This window comes from Ictalurus furcatus, chromosome 13 (genome assembly GCF_023375685.1).
Source record: "Ictalurus furcatus strain D&B chromosome 13, Billie_1.0, whole genome shotgun sequence".
Classification (NCBI taxonomy): domain Eukaryota; kingdom Metazoa; phylum Chordata; class Actinopteri; order Siluriformes; family Ictaluridae; genus Ictalurus; species Ictalurus furcatus.
The window spans coordinates 20,953,086-20,974,310 of record NC_071267.1 but is presented as its reverse complement, the minus strand read 5'-3'; the positions used below and the strand labels follow the sequence as shown (position 1 = coordinate 20,974,310).

The window sequence follows — 21,225 nt, the reverse complement described above, 5'->3', positions numbered from 1 at the left end:
ATTATCTGAGTTATTTATTTGGAAGAAAATATTCTCAGAAATTGTGTAAAAATAAGAGAACAGCGGTTCATGATCCTCATGCTAGGGATGACATGCTTTGAATATTTGCTTACACTGCTAACTTGATTAAATACACTTGCTAAATACGCATAAATTCTCTGCAACTCAATCACTCTCATAAATGGAGGGAAGTAGGCACCTATATGAAATTGCCACACGAGGACAGCAAAACACAATCTACTCAACTTTTACAGATTTAGTGCTACAGTATTATGTAGTCTAAGATATTATATCTTGAGTAAACATCAAATTATATTTTAAGTCTCACACTTGCTTCAAATTAATACTGTAGATTATATAATATATATATACAAATAGCTGCTGCTGTATTCATAACGACTGTCTTGTGCTCATTCCAGGACAATAATTATATAATTACACAATTATATGGTAATTATATAATGTGTGTGTCTCACCCTATGCTACAGTTGTGCCCAAAAGTTTGCATGCCCCTTGCAGAATCTGCTAAATCTTAATACTGTTATCAAATTAAGAGGGATCATAAAAAATCCCTTGTTATTTTTTTATTTAGCACTGTCCTGAATAAGCTTTTTCACATAACTGATGTTTACATATAGTCCCCAAGACAAGATAATAGCTGAATTTATAAAAATGACCCTGTTCAAAAGTTTAAATACCCTTGATTCTTAATACTGTGTGTCGTTACCACGACTGTTTTTTTGTTTTGTGATAATTCTTCATGAGTCCCTAATGTACTAACAGCTGAAAGTCTGTAAATTTTGATCATGATCCTGATTTACAATGGGGGTTGAATAATTTGGATTTGTATATTGAATATATAAAATGATAGTGAACATTATAAAATTATAGCATGTTATAGTGACCTCAATAAAACAACCAAAACAAATGTGTGTAAAATTGAGATATTTCTTGTGTTTTATCCAGCTAAAAAAGCCTGGGGTCCAATTGACCCCAAAGAACACTGATGCTACAAAATGTGTACAGGACATTGAAAAAAAATATCATGATACTTTTATGTTTACCGAATGGTCCCCATTAAGTTACTAAAAGTCATTAAATCTGAAGCAAAAAAAAAATTGCAATCATGTATTTACAGACATTAAATATTGAATGCAGTCAAATTGCCCCTAAGGATAATAGGAGGGTTAAAACAACCACAATTAGCTTGTTAAACATGAGCTTGTTAAACATGAATGAGTTACAAGCCAGTGACAAATATGACAACCTTGAACTATTTACTTTAAATCAAATGAATGAACAGGCTTGGGGAGTTCCAGAATACATGTAACAGTGTTACGTAATCATATTGTATGATATATATAATCATACAATATATATCATATGTGTGTGTGTGTGTGTGTATATATGTGTGTGTGTGTATATATATATATATATATATATATATATATATATATATATATATATATATATATATATATATATATATATATACATACACACACACACACACACACACACACACACATATATAAAATAGTGTGTATGTGTATATATATATTTAGTGTGTGTATATATAAATATTATATGTGTATATTTATATAATATTTATATATAATATTTACATACATACACACTTTACATATATACACTATAAATATAATATAATTTATATATATACATATAAATATATATATATATAAATATAAAATATTTATATATATATATACACACTATACATATATACACATCATATTTATATATAAATTACATATTTATATAAATATACACGTATGTATAATATTTATACTGTGTGTATATACACACATATATATACATATATATATATATATATATATATATATATATATATATACACACACACACACACATATATATATTTAGTGTATATATATGTGTATATTTATATCATATTTATATATAATATATACATATACACTATATAAATATAATTTTTATATACACACATACATATACATATACATATACATATATATATATATATATATATATATATATATATATATATATATATATACACACATATACACATACTATACATATACACATAATATTTATATATATATTATATTATATTATATATATATATATTTATATATTATATCAGGATCTTTACATAGATAGATATTTTATATAAAATATATTTCCAACCGAAGAAATACGGAAATATAAAGAATTCACAACATTAACGTCCTTAAATGAAGTTATGTATAATAAAGAGGATTGACACAGGAAAAAAGTATTGAACACGCTAACTGAAATGCCTTTGTTTGTAATGACAGCTTCAAGATGCTTCCTGTATGAAGAAATTAATCAGCCACAGTATTCAGGTGTGATTTTGGCCCATTCTTCTAAATATATTGTATTTAAATCTTGTACAATTGGATTGAACTCAGGTGCTTGACTGGGCCATTCTAACACCTTGATTTTTTTCTCTCAAACCAATTAAGAGTTTCTTTTGCTGTATGTTCGTTGGATCGTTGTCCTGCTGGAAGGTCCACCCACATCTCATCTTCATCATCCTGGTGGATGGCAGCAGATTCTTTTCAAGAATCTCCCGGCAAAGGGCTCCATTCATCGTTCCTTCAATTATATGAAGGCTGCCATGCGATGAAAAACAGTCCCACACCATGATTCTTTCTATCCATCCATCCATCCATCCATCAAATATATGAATAAGGATATTATTTATATACAAACACTCCTTGTAGGGTTTTTTTTTTTTAATGGACAAAATAGCACTTTAAGTGACAAATGTATTATTTACAAAAACTAAATCATTAGCAAGGAAAATCTTAATAATTTACAAAATTATAAAAATACCACTTCTTTTTTTTTTTTCTTTTAAATGACCATCACCCACTGGCATAGATTTGAGGGAATCTATGTAAGCCTCAATACTAAATGTTATTTCTGTTTTCTTAGGTAGTTAAATTATTCTTCATAGTCCACAATGATTTTTTGGTTATTGTGTAAAGAAAAGTTGGCACCACAATTGGCACGGAAGCGTTTTAAATGTTTCTCAACATACATGGTTGTCTTTTTTTTCAGTGGATGAGTGATGTTAAAACTTCCAGGACTGTATTACAATCCATCATTGCACAGCGCTCCCTTCATTTTGCGCGCGCTCACACACACACACCTCTAGGCCAACACTTGCCATTTTCACTTTGCATTAAGGCATCTTCTACTGACATATCAGAATGAGCAATCAGTTAAGGCTACTGCCACTGCAACACTGTCCCAGTTCCTGAAGAGATTTAAGAGGCAATAAAAAAAAAAATGACTGTCCTTTTCATCAACACCATTTATCTGAGGCAGGCCAAATCCAGAGGACATAAACATCATAAGGTTTTGTTCCTGCAAGGGATCAAATGTGCTGCATTTCCTTTGGGTCCAAGAGAGCTCACCACATTCACGTTCGCATATAGAGCTTTATCAGTCCTGCCTCGTGCAGCTGCTGCCAGAGACGCAACTCCATTCGCAAGTCATGGTTGGCATAGAACAGTACTGGGTGGAATCTTCTGTCGTAGTAATGGTCTGAATAACGTCGGTAGTCCAATGTCATAAATCCATAGGCGTTTACCTTTTGATATCACATCAACAAATGAGCAAGATCAGTTTTCACAAAGTTGATTGCTTAGTTAGCCATTAAATTACGCATTGGCCAATTGTGTATTCGATTACAGAGGACTGTACAAATATTAGTCTTTAAGCATGTTCAATATAAACCACATTTCCTCATCTCCCTAATGATATTAGAAATAAAATGCATTATAATTGCAAAGCCAATAGCTTCTAATAAATAAATATTTTTTCATATTGGTTGTCATGACTTAACAAAAAAAATAAATAAATAAAAATAAATCCAGAACAGATTAAGTAAAACAGATCCTACCACATCACATGTATGAAGAGCGGCCAGCAGCATCACTGCTCCTGTGGATGGCCTGTAGATCTCTTTATATTTGGTATCGAGAGCGTGTGAACGCAGAAACCTACCAAGATATAAATATTGGATTAAAGCTTACAGACACAGCTGAAGATTTCCATTTCTCCACAGTCAGATGCTGAATTTATTAATGAAATTTAAAAATATTTGTTCAGCATTATTCAGTGTTTTACATGTGTACACAAATCAAGGCTACAATCAAGGCTTCTTGCTCTAGTTGTGTGCCGAAAATATTCATGAATACACACTCACCTGTTTCTAAGGTAACGGATGAAATCAGGGTGGTACATTTTAAACTTCTCTACAGTCGTGTCATCTCCAAAATACTGCTTTGGCCTAAGACCAAAGAACAAAGACAAGCACAAAAATTGTTATTAACTATTGTTTCCCCTGAAAGATGCATTACGGTAAGTAAGGTGAGTCAAAAAAAAGTGCCACATTTGGCAAGAATCACATTTGGTTTGTAAAATCATCATGTGGGAAATAAGATAACCGCAGTATTTACTCAACACCCTGCTCTGATCCTGTCTCGACCGGTATGCGCATGGCTGCAGCCCTCATGAGAATATAGTCCCGGTCATGATCAGGAAGGAAAATGTACCTGGTCTCCTGGAAGGTAAATAAATGGAAAAACGCCACAAACAAGAAAGAAAGCATGAAAACATGAACATGCGAGTTTAAGCCCTGAGTCTTTTCCTATGTAAATAGTTGTTCATGCAAAATATGCAGCTGTTTATTGCTGACGAAGTCTGGAAACACTACTAATCAGTCTAGACACAATCTAGCCATCAGAAAATTGTATTTTACAAGGTAAATCAGCATTTAAGTATAAATTCAGGAGCATGCAGGGATCTGAAAATACTTATTCAATCAAGAACAATAAGTGCAGTGCAAAACTGCCTCTCTGGCTTATTACTATTGTGACAACCAAAAAAATAAAAGCAGTGAAGCAGCTGAAGAGCAGTGAAGAGAGTTCACAGAGAAACTGTGCTGCATGAGAGCACTTCAGTCCGTGAGCACCAAGACACGTCCTTTGGGTTTACTTTGCCCTGAGTCAATGTACAATTAACACAATTTTAAATGACCCTTTGCTGATACTGCGCTTCTTCTAGCTATTAAAGATACTGCACTAGATTATAAAAAAATGCATCCAAGCTTGACTGTTCATTACCTTGCTCTTGGGGGGGGCATGAAAACCTAAGCTTGCATAGCTTCTCAAAGAGTTACGCAAGGTGTTAGTGGAGAAGGTGTAGAAAGAGGTACGTGAGCCAACATCTTCCTCAAACCCTTTAATAACCGCACCATTTGTCCTGGGAGAGAGACAGAGAGAGAGACAGAGAGAGGGACAGAGAGAAATTAGTTTAATTATGCTTTGCAACACTGTTTCTTTAGTCACAATACTAACCATTTGCTACCAGGCTCAAATCTTACATGTTCTGTTTTTGTTTTTTAACTAGATGCCATGTAAAAACAGTGTGCAAAAAGCTTCATCTAAACTGACATTTCAATTTAAATGGTGTACTTATAATTTGCTGATGTCAAAAAAAGTTTAAATGGGGACGAGAACTGAAAAAGCAGAAGCAAAACCAAACCAAACCAAACATCAACCTGAACTTCTCAAAAGCTTTTTTAAGGAACAGTGAGGTTTACACCAACACTGTAACATTGTAATTTTTTTTAATGATTACAAACTTTGGAAGCAGCTGATTTAATGTTTAAATTGTGTACTGAACCTTTAAGTTATCTAAATGGAAAAAAAAATTCTGCTCATACCATTTTCTATTGTTGTGCAAGATCAAGCTGTTCATCTCTTAAGTTTAACACAACAAATGACTAAGCCTTTTGTTTTCAGACTCTGTTATAGCCATTTTGCAATTTTTATTGTGGAGTTGGAATTTGGGGTTGTTTGGTGTAGCAAGGAGCTAGCGTGATCTGTTATTTGGGATTGTGTTACGTTTTGTGAAGTTTTGGTGGTGTGTTTGCTCCTGGGTCACGTGTTAAGCGGGAGGTGTATATGATGTAGGTTAATCTTCTGACAGGTGTGGACAGAAACGGAGAGCTGGGAAGCACACCTTTTTTGACCACGCTCCTGCACGCCAATTCAGGACAAGTAAATTTACGTTAAGTTTAATTTCAACAAGTTTTCATTCATCATTTTTGTTTTCGTCAAGAAAATAAAGGACTTTTTATCAACGGTATGCGAGGAGAGCGCGTTAAACCAACCCTGGTTCCCATGTTTCCCCGGCATCGAACAAATCGCCAACACAGACTCCATCCTCAATTAGCTACCGTACAGTATACACAGCGTTTTGTCTAATTTTAAGGCTGCAGAACACCACATCCATGCAAATAGAAGAGCTCAAATCTCACCTGAACACATAGTCATGCTGGTCAATCTCTTGCCCTTTCTTTGAGCCGTTCAGGATTCCCCCATTTCCTACCACAGCACATCGGATACACTGGGATCTGTTCTGCTTTTTCTCCCAGTCATCAAACATCAGCTGATTAGCGGAGGTGTTCAATATGGCCAATGAATTTTTGAGAACTGTAAACACATTAAATGTGCAATTTAATAGTCTGTAATTGTTAGCAGCTCCTTGGAATGAATAGCGGTTTCATATTACATACACACACACACACACACACATATATATCTGCTACCACATGCTACCGAGACATCAGCCTAGTGCACGTTCTCACGCTAATGAACAGATGACACAAAATGACAGCAATGGACATATTCCCTGATTAATGATTGCAATCAAAGCAAATTAGACAGCAATCTGTGCTCTATCTATTGAGAAATTTCAAAAGGACGAACTACAGCATGTTCTTATAATACAATTAATCTGAGAACACTTTTCTTGTATCTTAAAGATAAAACTCAGCACAAGGAGGTCATTTCTAGCAGCACACAGCAGCAACCCACACTGCAGCAAGAGCTGGAAAGGTAAGAAATGTCTACGGACAATGCTAGGTTCGTCAAAATAACACCCAGTATGCGGTTCTTGATGATCAGCCACTATCAAACCTTGAGAGTAAGGGATTCTGACACAGTGAAAAAAATCTTACTTACAGCTGTACAGAAGCACTTTTTCAACCTTTTTCCAATGCAGGGAATTTAAAATCAGAAGGAATTATAAAGAAGGAATCTAGTATCCGAAACAAATGAACGTGTGTCTTTCATGGCCATTGTGTAATCCAAGGAAATAAACAAAGCTAAATAAAACGTCATGATTAATACTAAGTCGGTTACCCATTTCGGTAAAATGTCGTTCCAAAGAAAATTATACTCAATCTCAAGGGAAAAAATGGTATCGATGCATTCTTAGCGAACTTGCCCATTTTCTCCATATACAGTTTGTGTGTGTGTGTGTGTGTGTGTGTGTGTGTGTGTGTCATTCTGTAGCCCTATTAAATAGCAAATACTGACAACAGAAAAAAAAAATATCAAAGTTATCAAGTTTACACACATTTCTGATGATTCTACCTATGGCTTCTTTCAAGCCATAAGAATCAAGAGATTATAAAATGTTCTCTGCAGTGACGGACTAAAATGCAATGCTGAATATTAACACCCAAAACTCGTAGCAGTTCTTCTAGTTTGACCTATTGTGAATAAATAAAAAGGCCTCAGTATGAAATACTGTTCTAAAAGGTGGAAGGACCTGGCTCAAGGTTTATAATCCTATCCCTACAGTAATCATAACAAACACTTACCATTAGCCCTAACTTCAGGAAAGGCTTTGGGTAGCCCAGTAGATCATTTGAATACATATTTATAAATATGCCAATTCATGCAAAATAATAAGAAGTTCATTTTTTATTTGCAGATTTAAAATAACCATTACACTGCAACATACCAATACCCTGGCCCTCACATGGCAATCAACAATATGTCTCCACTGTTACCATGAACACAATATTGACTATTAATAGCATCAGATATGCTCACCTTCGAAATCGACATTACCCCATCCATAAGCACCATAATAGTGGCGTAACCGCTTATATTCGGGCTCGGAGAAATGCTTCACCCACTGCAGAACTGGCACTTTGGCCAAGAACCTCTCACCAAAGTCAGTCTGCAACACCTTTTTACGAATACTGCTTGGGCAGCTCTGAAATGCAAAATAAAAGTAGCCAACACAGGTCTATTGGCAGACTATTGGTTTAAAGCTGGATTTAAGCAGTGCCACTAAAAGTTCTCCACTTTTAAAATGACTGATGCATTTTTTAAAATTATCATCATGGTACTTTAGCTTACAGCAGTGGTCACCAACCCTGTTCCTGGAGATCTACCTTCCTGAAGACTTTAGCTCCAACCATAATCATGCCCACCTGACCATCTAATCATTGTCTTAAGAAGTTCTTGATCAACTAAAACAGGTGCGTTAGATTTTGGTTTGCGATGAAACCTGCAGTAAGGTAGATCTCAAGGAAGAGGGTTGGTGACCACTGGCTTAAAACATTCATGCATGTTTATGTAAAATGGGATTGTTTGTTTACCAAAATGGAAGTGTCTGAGATGAGTTTTTCCATTAGTTTTCCAAAGTATATATATCAACACTCAATTGTTTATACATCAAACACCCAACATCCCAGACAGTTGTTTTGAGGTTAAAGTTAAAAAAACAAAACTAAAATACTTACAGTTTGTGACAGATCATCATCAGTGGCGTATATGTCTCCAAAGTAGTCTGGTGCTGTGGGTTTGGTTGGTTCAGTTATGGGTTTGGTTGGTATTAGGGGTTCCTCTGGAGATTTGATTGTGTGATGCACACTTTCAATCACAGAGCTGCCAAAATGAGAAATGCAATATATAAATGGGGTGCTTTTTACATATTAGGACAGCAATCAAGACCAGTGGTGAGGCTTGTAGAGTAAACTACAGACATTGAAACATTTTTGATGGACTGGTGTGTAGGCAGAGAAGATTTACTTTTCTATCAGGAATACACTGAAAAGTTATTTGACTCCATGATCAATTATTTCTCATTCATCACAGGGGCAATGATTAAGTGGCTCCATGATTAAGGCTTTGGACTGATCAGAAGGTCAGGAGTTCAAGCCCCAGCACTGCCAAGCTACCACTGCTGGGCCCTTAAGCAAGGCCCTTAAGCCTCAATTGCTCAGTGTGTATAAATGAGATAAATGCAAGTCGCTCTAGATAAGGGCGTCTGCCAAATAAAAGCCATAAAAAGCCATAAATAACTGTTTAGAAGGTTACAAGTTCAAATCCCAACATCACCAACAACTACCACTGCCTTAACCTGGAACTGTTTAGTAGTTTCTTCCTTCAATTTTTTTGTATTGGATTTGCATTGGGTAAAATGACAGCAAAATTTAAAAAAAAAAAAAAAAAAAAAAGAAGTAGTTGAATGCACACTTATGATCTGCAATTCCCAAATTCTCTCAACTGGCCCTGATAGAGTTTAATATGAATGCACACCATCTATAGCTCCAGTACCTAATGAATCATAAACAGCATCGTTAAATTGGTCACCATCATCGGCCAAAACTCAGGCAGCAATGTGGCAGCTACACAATGAAACACTGAACCTGACCAGGCAGTGTGTGGAAGGCATGAAGGCCCAACTCCTACTGCACCACCTCCTGGTTAACACTGACAACATTTACATGGACATCAATAATCTAATTATTGATCTTATTCTGAATAAAGGCAATATTGTGATTAAGGTGTTTACATGAGGCGCTTTTATAATACTCCTTTCATGTTACCAATTTACATGTTATAGACCGTAGAGCGATTAACGTCACGTCATTATGTCCCCACGCCACGCCGTCCAGCGTTCTCTCCAGAATTTCACGTATCAACATACAGTTCGTCTTCGTTATGGTACCGTATTTAGTTTTGAGTGTTTCATTTTTAATTTTACTTCGAGTGCAGTTAATTATTTGTCATGCTATACGTACAAATAGACGACTGCTTGAAGCCGTGGGCTGCGTCTGAAACCGCGTACTTACCTACTATATAGTATATAGAAATGCATGCATCTTGCCTACTATGTAGTAGGTAAGTATACGGTTTCGGATGCAGCTGTGCTCTCTTGTTTGACGTTAAACAGTTGAGCACTGCCGTGTGTGTACGTGTCCTGTCACAAAATGCGGTGAAAACTCTCACACGACGTTAGTGTTATTAAGGTGTTTATATGTCTGTAATACACGTCGATAATGCAACTAAAATAGGAATATTCTACGTCTTAATTCGATTTGTGTTTACTTCAAGTATGACTTTAATCAGATTAAGGTAATAAAAAAATTGCTGTTTACATGGTAGTTTCTTAATCAGAGTATTGTCTTAATCGGGTTAATATTGGATTATTGTTGTCCATGTAAATGTACTACTAGCACTATGGAAAGCACCCTGACCTGTTTTGTGGAATTACACTGAACTGCACTGCACCTAGCCTGACAGTCCAGCAGGGGGTGGTGAAGACAGCCCAGTATATTGCCCAAGTGAAACTCCCCGACCATAAGGAACTCTACACTGGCCAGTGCAACTTTAAGGCCCTCGGAATTGTCAGGTGGCCATTTCATCCCAGACATGGCCTGTTCGGCAGTTACCATTTGGAGACAGCACTTGCATAACAAGACTGTGGGACAGCTTCTTCTCAGAATTGTAACCAGACTGTCTGGCCCCGGTCACATCAATACCCCCTCTCTCCTTTAACAAACCCAGTCTCTGCTCCTGAAAACAAAGGAGCTCGCCGCTCTAGAACTCGAGGTGACAAGACACCCTGGTCCCATTCTCAGTGTGCACACAACATTTCACACCAAATTCCCAGCATGGACATTTGCACTGACTCATCTACAATATTACAAGATACTGTCTATATATATATTTTTCCCCATCTGTCTCTTTTCACATTTGTTTGTAAAATATATTCAAATATTTTAAATACCGTAACCTTGAAGTTTATGTAATGTATACATTTTGCTATTAGGTCACAATTCATTGTTGGCTGGATTTCTTTTCTAGATCGATGACAAAGAATCGTATTTTACCTTCGTCTCATCTACAATGGTAGGGGCTTACCTAGTTTTAGCTTAGCTGTGTTTGTAGAATTGTAATTGAGGATAATTGGCCAGGCTCAGTTTGTGGAATCCCCACACCCTCCAAATTATTATATGGAAAATTTTAATTAAAAGGAAGTCCAAATACAGAACAGAGAATTAAAAAAAAAAAAAAGAAAACAAAAACCAACTAGGCCAATACATGAACTACAGAAATAAGTCAGTAAAAAAGTAAAAAACTAAATAAGCACTAAAAAGTAGTGAATAATACCATGAATACTGAATAGCTAGCAAAAACATGGAAAATATTCCAGTGTCAGAAATTAAATTAATCCATCTATTCATTACACTTCAAACAAACAGGTATTGCCAAGGTGACAATTTGTTTTCTTTAAGAATAAGCTTTTTTTCCCCCCTTTTATTCCTAACTATAATAATTCCTTTTTCCTTCATTTCACAACACCTCATCTCATACAGGACTTGTGGCAAATGCAGACCGTGTGCATACAAGCATTAGTAATAAACCAAAAATGTTTGTAGATTAACTTTAGAAAGCAGAATCTACCTACAAAATTCCCCCTATATACTGATAATCTAGTTGTTCTCAACACACTTAAGACTTGGTATGAATTTAGACTGCACTTTAAATTTTTAGGTGGATCCTCTTTGGGTCCTTTAGTCAACAACCATCTATTTCCTCCATCGTGTTTTGACTCCACATTCTCAGTGTGGTATGACAATGGTATTAAACAAGTTAGAAATCTGTATGCCGATGGTGTCTTTGATAGCTTTGCCAATCTGTCATCTACTTATGACCTCCCTGTGACGCATTTCTTTCGGTATTTTCAAGTTCGGAATTTTGTTTCTAGATGTTTTTCTGATTTCCCCTCTGCGCCTCCTGAACAGGCTTGGGAAAGCTTGTTTTCAAACAATCCACATCAGAGAGGAACGATTTCTATTATTTATGATTTTTTTCTGGCGTTAGGTAGTGAGTCGAGTACCAAATCGAGGGCCGGTTTGTTTTTGGTGTTTGTACTTTTAATTTTGTTTTCCTTTGTTAGTATAAAAAGAAAAAAAAACTGAACGATTTCTGCTGAGTGCTGCTTGGTTTGTTTTTTCTTCTCAATGAAATATTTGGGAAAGGGAAGGGAGAAAAAAGTAATGTTCAATAGAAATGTTCAGCAGGAACGTTCAACTGGAGACTGTTTGTTTGAGTTGAAATAAAATATAAACATAGTATGTTGACATGGGGGGGGCAGAATGAAATGTGATGAAGTTGGTTCTGAATAGTTTAGTTGTATTAACAAACAATAATATAGTGTTCCAGGTAAGAGATTGTGAGATCATGTGACAAACGGTATTTCAATGAAGAGTTTTAATGCGGTCACAAGGAAGTACTTTTTAAAAAGGACACCCTACTCACATATAAGCAGTTACCAAGGGCTATAAATGTTCTACTACAGAAAAAGCACAAAAGAACTGACAAACCATGGAAGGGCATATATTAATACGATTCCTATACTATTCCTACATCATACTAAATCTCTCAAGCAATATCTGTAGTGCTTCCCTTAAAGTATAGGGGCCTTGCTTCTCCCAAAACGGCGCAGAATAATAACAACGTGCATGTGACCAGTACACAACAACAGACCTCAAACAGAGCTGAAAAGGTCACTGAGCATTCCAGTGTAGTGCTAGTTGCTATTAAGAGTAAGTTACTAGTTTGTTACTTAAAAAAACAGACCTTTAGACTGCTCTACATTTTACACATCAGATTAAATGCCACTATAATGATTAAGCCCTACTTCTGCAGACTGAGAGAGTGTGTTAGCGCTATATTCGGGCAAGCCACCAAAGCCAAAATGACTCACTCGGCTACATAAATAGCAGTTAAATGAAGCCTCGAAGTTATCGAGTGTTTCCATGACTAGATACTTGAGAGGGTGATCAAAATATAGGTCACATTATACAAATCATTTGTCTGTGTGAAATTTCTACTGAATTCAGTCAAAAGCAAGGCTGTCTTTCATTTTGTTAAAGTACATGATGTGGTGCGTAACAGGGCAGGAAGTATGGTTATCTCTGGGGAAAACATGCTCATGTAGCCATTAAATAGGCTACATGCACCACTCAGGCATATGGTTATCTCCCTCTCATTCAAAAAAAAAGAAAAATCATTCTTCAAATGAGTGGAACTCAAGCACCTCTAATAGGGAATAACCCTATCGTGGGTTCAAACTATAGAGAGAGTTTTAAACAGCATTTTCCAGTTTTAACCAGTAATTAAAGTTATTCATTGACAAATAGTCAGTCAAGATCTACAGTGTAATAAACCCATGATGTTTTGTTAAGTATTGTGTGAAGTATACAAAGTTGTCCTTATTTGTCGCATTAACTGGTTCAAGAACAGTATTACGAAGCACCTTCATACCTGTTGCGGACAATCATCTGCTCTTCTGCCTTCTTCAAGCTTGAACGCATTATGTAGGATCCAAGCACAATGACCAAAAACAGGATGGAGAGAACTAACTTTTTCTGATGCAGCAAACACATCATCCTGGCCACCTGGAAAGGTCATAGGGACTCCGTTTGGGCAAACGAATCAGACTAAAGCATCAGGATTACGAGGAGTGAAGTAGGAAAGCACAGTGCTGTCTTCTTAATCCCAGTGGTCTAACACCCCAGAGAACCAGGTTCTGTCCTGCAACACAGAAAGGGAAGTTTTGCATGTATATTTTTGTGCAGAGCACTAATCTGTAATCTCGTTTTAAAAGGACTTAAAAAGTACATGCAGCAAGAACCTTTTAATTTTTTTTTCCCCCTGGAATTTGGATCTGGCTGATTACAAGGTATGCGAGATCACTTCAGACATAGAAGAACCAGTTGGAGAGAAACAAAGTGTGTAAAGTTTATTCAACTTCGCACGTCAATCCCTGGCAAGATACTGTATGTTAATAACTTATACATTAACTTGTGTTTAATAATGTAATGAACTTTTTTTATTCTGAACATGTATGTCCAAATGATGTTTCACAATAGTAAAAAAAAAACAATATACAAGAGTACAACTTGGCCTCCATCACACTTTATACACTGGAACATCGCGGTGTTTGCTCTATTACATACAGATATATTCTTGATACAAGTACATTAAAGAATTTATGTCTAAGAAAACAAAAACAAGGCCTGCTTTGATTTCTTTCTTCTTTTTTTTTGCCAAATATATATATATATATATAACAAAAATGCCAAACTGGCCTGTCTGCATAAGAGAGGAGCAGGAGTGCACACAGAGAAGAGTTCCACTATGTTCTCTATTCTCATCACTTGAAAACTAAGCCTCTGGGACATCACTGAATTAAACAGAAAATACCTTCCACTCAGTTACAAGAAACAAAACCCTCTCCTTCCAATGCAAACAACGAAGTTTATAGGTCCGCAATGAAGCCAAACACAGCACACGGACAGTTAGAAAATCCTCTACTCTAACAGCACAAAGTTTCTAACAAACCAGACAAGGAGAGAAAAGAAAAGGGAGGAAACAAAAGAACTGCTCTTACTCTAGGATGGTTCCTGCCAGACCCAGACTTGGAGATAAATGTTTGTAAACTTGTTTACCAAACAACCCAATTCCACAGTTTCTCACGCACACATACATACATATATATATATATATATATATATATATATACATGTATACATATACACACTAACTCACACTCTCTCTCTCTCAGCACACAAGAGGGATGGACGCTTTGTGAAATGAGCAGCTGCTGCTAACGGTAGACGCCTTCCTCACATCCTGCCTTTCAAAGGGGAGGGCGTAAGGAGAAAGAGGGAGGGGCCTGTAGAGAGGAAACGCGCACACACAGAAAGTTGAACAAAAAAAAAGCCGAGGAACATCTTAGTGACCACTTGCTCGCTCTCTTTCTTCCCGACACACAAAAGTCACCTTAGATCAAAGGCAGCCATGCTTCATTTGAATGTTGCCTTTATCTCCACCCACCGCGCGCGCACGCGCGCACACACACACACACTTCAGGGGTAAAGGTAGTGTTACACTGTGTTCATATGACTTTTGAGATATGCGAGGAATTTCCAGTTGGAAAAGAAAATGTATTTTATCCATGTTTTTTCTAAGAATGTGTGGATAATGAAAGACTGTGTAGATCATAGCTAGACTTTATTTTGTCTTAGGGTGTGTTTTCAAGTGAACTTCTTGCAAAAGTTTGCACCAATCCGCTTTCTTTCCAGGAGGAGGAAGAAGAAGAAGAAAAAAAAAAACCCTATTTCTCTCTCTCTCTCTCTCTCTCTCTCTCTATATATATATATATAATATATAATATATATATAAATACATATAAATAAATAAATATAAATATATATATATATATATTTATATATATATATATAAAAAATATATATATATATAAATATAAATATATAAATATATATAAATATATATATATTTATATATATTTTTTATATATATATTTATATTTATATATATATTTATATATATATTTATATATTTATTTATATATATTTATATATTTATATATATTTATATTTATTTATATATATTTATTTTTATTTTTATTTATATATTTATATTTATTTATATATTTATATTTATATTTTGTATCTACAAAAATGTTTTCTGAAAAGGGGTTTACAGGACCCCTATCAAAATTTAAATGGCTACCCAGCAAAAACAAACAAAATCCCACAACAACAACAAGTTTTAACATAATGTCTATGGCCCTCTGGCGCCAGACCTGATGCAAACTTTTCAAATCATATTTTTACTATCACAGGTTGTGTTGTTTGTTTTTTTTACATACACTGTTTGGCCATTTTAGTTACCCATGTTGCACGGAGTTTTAGCTATCTACCTCATCTTTATTTTGTTGTGCAAAGCTGGCTAAAAGTAATTGACCTATATAATTTACTAATTGATAGGTGTAGCAAACCATAAAGAGTGTGTATTTGCATAAGGAATGTGTATTTGAGATTGATAAAATGTTTACTACTTCACCATTTATTTAAAAAAAAAAAAAAACAGGGCCTTACTCAGGTATCTTGGGTAAATGTTTAGTTACGATGATCAACACTGCATGGGTTTTAACGTGTTAACATCTAGTTAAGGAAACCCAAAACGCAATGGACGTTAGACAGAGAGGTCTCCACTTTTCAATTCTGCCATGTGAAATAGGAGAGAGACACAGAGCAAGCAGTATCATTGCAGTGCAGAATGAAAACGAAGGCCAAGGGCTCCAGGCAGCCACCAGAAGTTTTCCATGGGGAATAAAGCCAGGATAATGCTCAGGATTGAGCTCACATTATTGAGCACCACAAAGCCGAGAGGCAAAAGAGAGAACATGCTAATTAGCACAAGTTCCTTAGAGACAGTTATACTGGGCAGCAAGCACAAACAAAACATTGTCTGATTTCCTGGGCACAAGAAGAAGAAGAAGAAGAAGAAGAAGAAGAAGAAGAAAAGATGCCAACAGTCATCTTAAGATTTATTGTACATGTACAGTCAAAGTCTTCACATTTTCAAATCACCATAATTGATCAAAATGACTGAAGAACTACTCGTGATTAAATTATTAGGTAAGCGCTACAAGTAAGGGCACATGTATAGAACCTGTAATGACAAGTTTTAGATAAAAAAAAAAAAAAATCATTCAACATTCACTGCCACAGCACAAAAATAAATTCCATCCAGTGGAAATATAAAATTCATTAACTTGAAAAACAATGGTCAGTGGTACCTAAAAGACTTTAGCCGTGAATGAAACTGATCGTTTTCCCCCCTACCACAAATGCACCGCATCGGCCGAGATCTGCTTGTCGACAATTTTTTTGAAAATGAACATCATTTGTACATAAACACTTTTATAAAATTACAGAATAAGTCTGGGTTTAAAAAATATCAGTAAATCAAATTAGAACTACATTGTCATTTAAGTCACTTCTGTCCTGCAACTCAAACTTTGGATGGACACAGCTCCTGCTTAAAAACATAGATAAAAACCAGGCTTCAACCGGCTCACTTTTTTCACTTTTAATCAGTGAATCATAAAAATTGTTCTCACCAGTCCTGACCCTTGATTAAACACTGACCAGGACAATGCTGGTCTTGTTTGGAATTGTTTTTGGAAATAGTCCAGAATCCTTACAGTTGGTATGCTCCAACAATGTCAACCATGCTGCCACCCATACGAACATGAAGGCCATGGACCTGTATACACAGCTGCTATTTTCCTCTCCTCCTCTGTGTAACCTTTATAAAACATTCACCAAACCATTCCTCTACTTGTCCTTTCAAGATGAACCTTTAACTAGGATTCAGATTACATGCTCAGTTAATCCTAAGCAGAGATACACATGCACGCATGCACACACACACTTTATTTGAATGCATTTAAGATATGGCTAGAACAGAATGAATTCCCACCTTACAAGAACACATCTGAAATCTGTGTTCATTTCATTTCAATGAATCTATGCTAATGCCAAAGCACCAGCAGTCTCCCAAGTTCCTGCTAACATTACTGGAGCCTGGTCTGCTATGAGGCAAGGGAGCTTGGAGGAAGTGTGATAAAGAAATTGCCTAGGCTTTATGGTAGGCCTCAGAGTACCTGGGTGACTTTTTTCACTCGACATTTTATAAAATATAATATGTAAACACACAGAGTTATCTGATTTACCAACACCCATCCAAAAAAGGTACAAGTGGTATAGTACTATCTGTACAACATTCAAAATGGTCAAACATAAGGCCTTTTCATCACAGTTATGGTTATGAATTGCTTAAATGCATCAAACACTGAGATACGCTGCCATTTAGTGGAGCAGCCGGCCTATCTAATAAGGGCATTTACTACAATAAATGCTAACATTAAAATTAGATCACAAATAAAATTATTTGGCTTTGTGACTTGAGTACACTTTTCCACCAATACAAGGTGATGTAGAGTTGGTCATGTTCTCCATGACCTTTCAAGAACAGCAGCTCGGGAGAGTGGTTTTTCCCAAGAAGAAACAAATCTTCGAAGCTGAAACAAGAGCCTATTTTTGTCACTTGGTCTACACCAAAAATTAGGTGTTGTTCCGAAGACAGGAAAGGATCATCATGAGAGTGCGTTCCATAAAATGCAGCCAATTTAAGAAATGACGTTTCTGTCCAATCCCAACACAGACCCGTCAATCCCAATGGTGTAATAAGATAGAAGAATTTGAAGGGGGGGGGGGGGTGGTTGAGCAGGGCGAGAAGTGAGATTGTATGAGCCCCCCAGACCTTCTTCAATGTATTAACGCATTTTGTCTCAGGCCTCGGAGGTATACATTTCCTGCTGAAGCTTTTAGTGTTGAATACACAAAAACCTGCTGCACTGTAGTCTGCCCCTTTAAAAGCTAGCTCTGCTTTCCTTAATCCTTTAAACATGTCTTTTGCACTTTGCTTTGTCTATCCGCTTTCTTTTCACATCCTAAAGCCTTCTCGCTATTACTATCTGCAGAACTGAAAAGACCTACTTTGGTACTTTCTCCTATCTCGTACTATTCTCATATAGCAACCATTCTTATATCCTGAAACATGCCTACATGCTCACTATTTAAAACGATTGCCTTCTCTTTCTTTCAATCAACATATCATGTTTCTAGAACATTCTTCATTTGAAATCCAACCATAACGACTCGGATTAGACCTCTAACACTGTTCAAATGCAGGGCTTGACTGGTCATGAGGCCTGCATGTTTCAGTGAGTGTGCTGTGACCCACTACTTAGGATGAGCCCTGGGGAGACCCGAGACAAAAGGCACAGTATGTGACACAAAGGAGAAGGTGGGTGGTTGAGGGTTTGCCCCCCCTCTTCCTGTAATACTGTGTAGAAAATGAAATCCTGTAGTAAGGAAACGGATTTGAAACTGGCACAGGGTAGTAGACTGTGTGGTTGATAAACATTTTTATATAATCCTTCTTTCATTCTCTCTCCCTTTTTTCCACACATAGAGAGTTGCTTCAAAGAAAGGACAACACAAAGTGTTTGGAACATCTAAAAGTGCTTATGGTGAGGGCTTGTGTACACAGTGAGAGCCTTTACCGCCCCCACCCTAGCCATGTGGAGAAAACGTCTCTGGCAGAAAAATTCCTCTCCCCATGCATTCCCTCCGCCTGCTGCTTTTTCTCTCCCTTCGTCTATGTGTCAAGAGAAGTTTGTGGTCTAGTCCAAGGCGAGACAAAGCCCTCTTGGCTCTATTCTGTGCTGAGAGGGGGGAAAAAAGAAGAAGAAAAAAAAACTCTCCTCTTGGTTCAATTTCTGCTGCCAAGGGAAAGACAACAAACACTATGCACCAAATCTGGTGGAACAGTCATCCCTCCTGATCAATCTCTCCTAGTGACAAGGGAAAAGGAAGAGGAATATAAATCATTTCCCTAACAGCTGCTTTCTCTGCTGCTCCAACAGGGCCTCCAGGTGATCTGCCCTCTTTAATGCAGCCTAGGACAACAAAAAAAGGGAGAGAAAGAAAAGAGTGTCAGAAATGTTTTAAATTGTGGGCTAATTTTACATACCCCAAAGGCAAGAATGCATGTTTCTTTTCAAAGATAGTCTTTTATTTGCAAGATGGCTTCCACACCTCATGCTGCTTTCGCAAGGTGTTCACAGTTTCTTCCTTCTTTAAAATAGCTGACTTCACCCTTTAAAAAACAACAACAAAAAAAAACAGATGGTACAAAGCCATGTTACTGCTTATCTAAAGTGCAGCATCTGTGGCACATCTGCACACATCAGTTGTCATGAATAATGACTAGGGTTGAAAAGATTAGCATCTGCTCTTTGTGCCTCTGTTCTTACCGTTGGTGGACCTCAGCCAGCTCTTCTTCTTTCTCTCTGCTGAGTCGCTCCACCTCCAGTCTGAGTCTGGCACGTACCTCGGCCACCTCTACCTTCATCCTCCTGTTCTCATCCTCCATAACAACTAGTCTTTCTGCAAACTCCTCTCTGATGACCTCAGCCAGGCTCCGCCGCTCTTCTGATAACTTATCCCGGATCTGCAACAGGAGACAGGCACACTCACTGTATGTGTGTGTGTGTGGGTGCACCATGGAAACAGGGACACCTCATCAACACAGCTGCTTGAGGAATGTGTCAGTAATCTCTCAGAGCCTTGCCCTCAACCATCGAAAGCCTATGGCAGCTTCTGAGTGTCAATTAGGATTTCCAGTTAGAGCATTTTTACATTGAAATGGAGAAATGGATCAGAATTATGCAAGTGTGTTCACTTGTGCTATATCCATCCATCCATTTTCTATACTGTTTATCCTACACAGGATGGTGGGGAGCCTGGAGCTTATCCCAGGGGACTTGGGGCACAAGGCAGAGGACACACCGGACAGGGTGCCAACCCATCACAGGGCACAATCACACACCCATTCATACACTACAATTTAGAGATGCCAATCAGCCTACAGCACATGTCTTTGGGATGGGGGAGGAAACTGGAGGAAACCCCCAGAGCACAGGGAGAACTTGCAAACTCTAATCGAAACCCCAACCCTGGAGGTGTGAGGCAAATGTGCTAACCACTAAGCCACCTTGTCCAGTAAGCAATATATTACAGTCATTTAAGTTAGAATGATCGTGTTAAGACTGGTCATTGGATGTCCTCCAGTAGTGAGAATAATTACATAATGCAATTCTGGTAGCATTGCTGGTTATACCAGAGTGTTTCTGATACACATCAGTTGGCCTTTTCCAGGAGACAAGCTTGGGATAACAATTGCTGGGAGAAGGTGCTGGAAATGTTGCCTTGAAAATAACATGAACAGAGAAGGCTTAAGCTAGCATGTACATCCACAATATCCTGATTTTTGTGAACTGTGGAATGTTATTTTATAATTGCATAATTTACCTGCGTGATATCAGTGATCTCCTGCTCTCTTTGTGTGAGAAGGGACTGCAAGCGCATAAGCTCTCCTTCCATCTCAGTCTGTTTCTTTTTCATCTCCTGATGTTTCTCCAGAGCCGCCAGCTCAGAGCGCTCTAGCTCTCGAAGTTCTGCTTCGTACTTTTCTCTCACTCGCTTTACACTGAACACACACAATCAATCATCCACACCCACACAAGCACACTGTAAATGATCTGTAAACACAGTGGAATTTTCTTAGGTTCTTATCGATTCAT

General features: G+C 37.0%; 2 protein-coding genes across 7 annotated transcripts in view; both read right to left on the bottom strand.

Moving 5' to 3' along the window:
* Positions 1 to 2,884: 2,884 nt before the first annotated feature.
* Positions 2,885 to 14,848, bottom strand: st6galnac (ST6 (alpha-N-acetyl-neuraminyl-2,3-beta-galactosyl-1,3)-N-acetylgalactosaminide alpha-2,6-sialyltransferase). Of its 3 annotated transcripts, XM_053640098.1 has the most exons (11): positions 14,593 to 14,740; positions 13,834 to 13,894; positions 13,464 to 13,733; positions 8,648 to 8,792; positions 7,950 to 8,115; positions 6,365 to 6,539; positions 5,166 to 5,304; positions 4,500 to 4,603; positions 4,247 to 4,330; positions 3,941 to 4,040; positions 2,885 to 3,628 (listed from the first exon to the last, which is right to left on the bottom strand). In XM_053640098.1, the coding sequence occupies exons 3-11, from the start codon at positions 13,586 to 13,588 to the stop codon at positions 3,458 to 3,460; spliced, it is 1,209 nt and encodes a 402-aa protein (XP_053496073.1). In that variant the 5' UTR covers positions 13,589 to 13,733; positions 13,834 to 13,894; positions 14,593 to 14,740; the 3' UTR covers positions 2,885 to 3,457. The 3 variants fall into 3 exon arrangements, with proteins under 3 accessions (XP_053496073.1, XP_053496071.1, XP_053496070.1); XM_053640096.1 differs by lacking the exons at positions 13,834 to 13,894; positions 14,593 to 14,740 and adding an exon at positions 14,751 to 14,848; XM_053640095.1 differs by lacking the exon at positions 13,834 to 13,894 and having other exon boundaries at positions 14,593 to 14,775.
* A 1,697-nt stretch (positions 14,849 to 16,545) lies between these two features.
* Positions 16,546 to 21,225, bottom strand: part of cep131 (centrosomal protein 131) — a 32,803-nt gene continuing 28,123 nt past the window's right edge. For all 4 annotated transcript variants that reach the window (XM_053639929.1, XM_053639927.1, XM_053639928.1 and 1 more), the window contains 4 exons: positions 20,954 to 21,131; positions 19,897 to 20,093; positions 19,679 to 19,739; positions 16,546 to 19,539 (listed from right to left, as the gene is read on the bottom strand). In XM_053639929.1, coding sequence (XP_053495904.1) covers positions 19,468 to 19,539; positions 19,679 to 19,739; positions 19,897 to 20,093; positions 20,954 to 21,131 — 508 coding nt within the window. In that variant the 3' untranslated portion in view covers positions 16,546 to 19,467. The remainder of the gene's footprint in view (positions 19,540 to 19,678; positions 19,740 to 19,896; positions 20,094 to 20,953; positions 21,132 to 21,225) is intronic.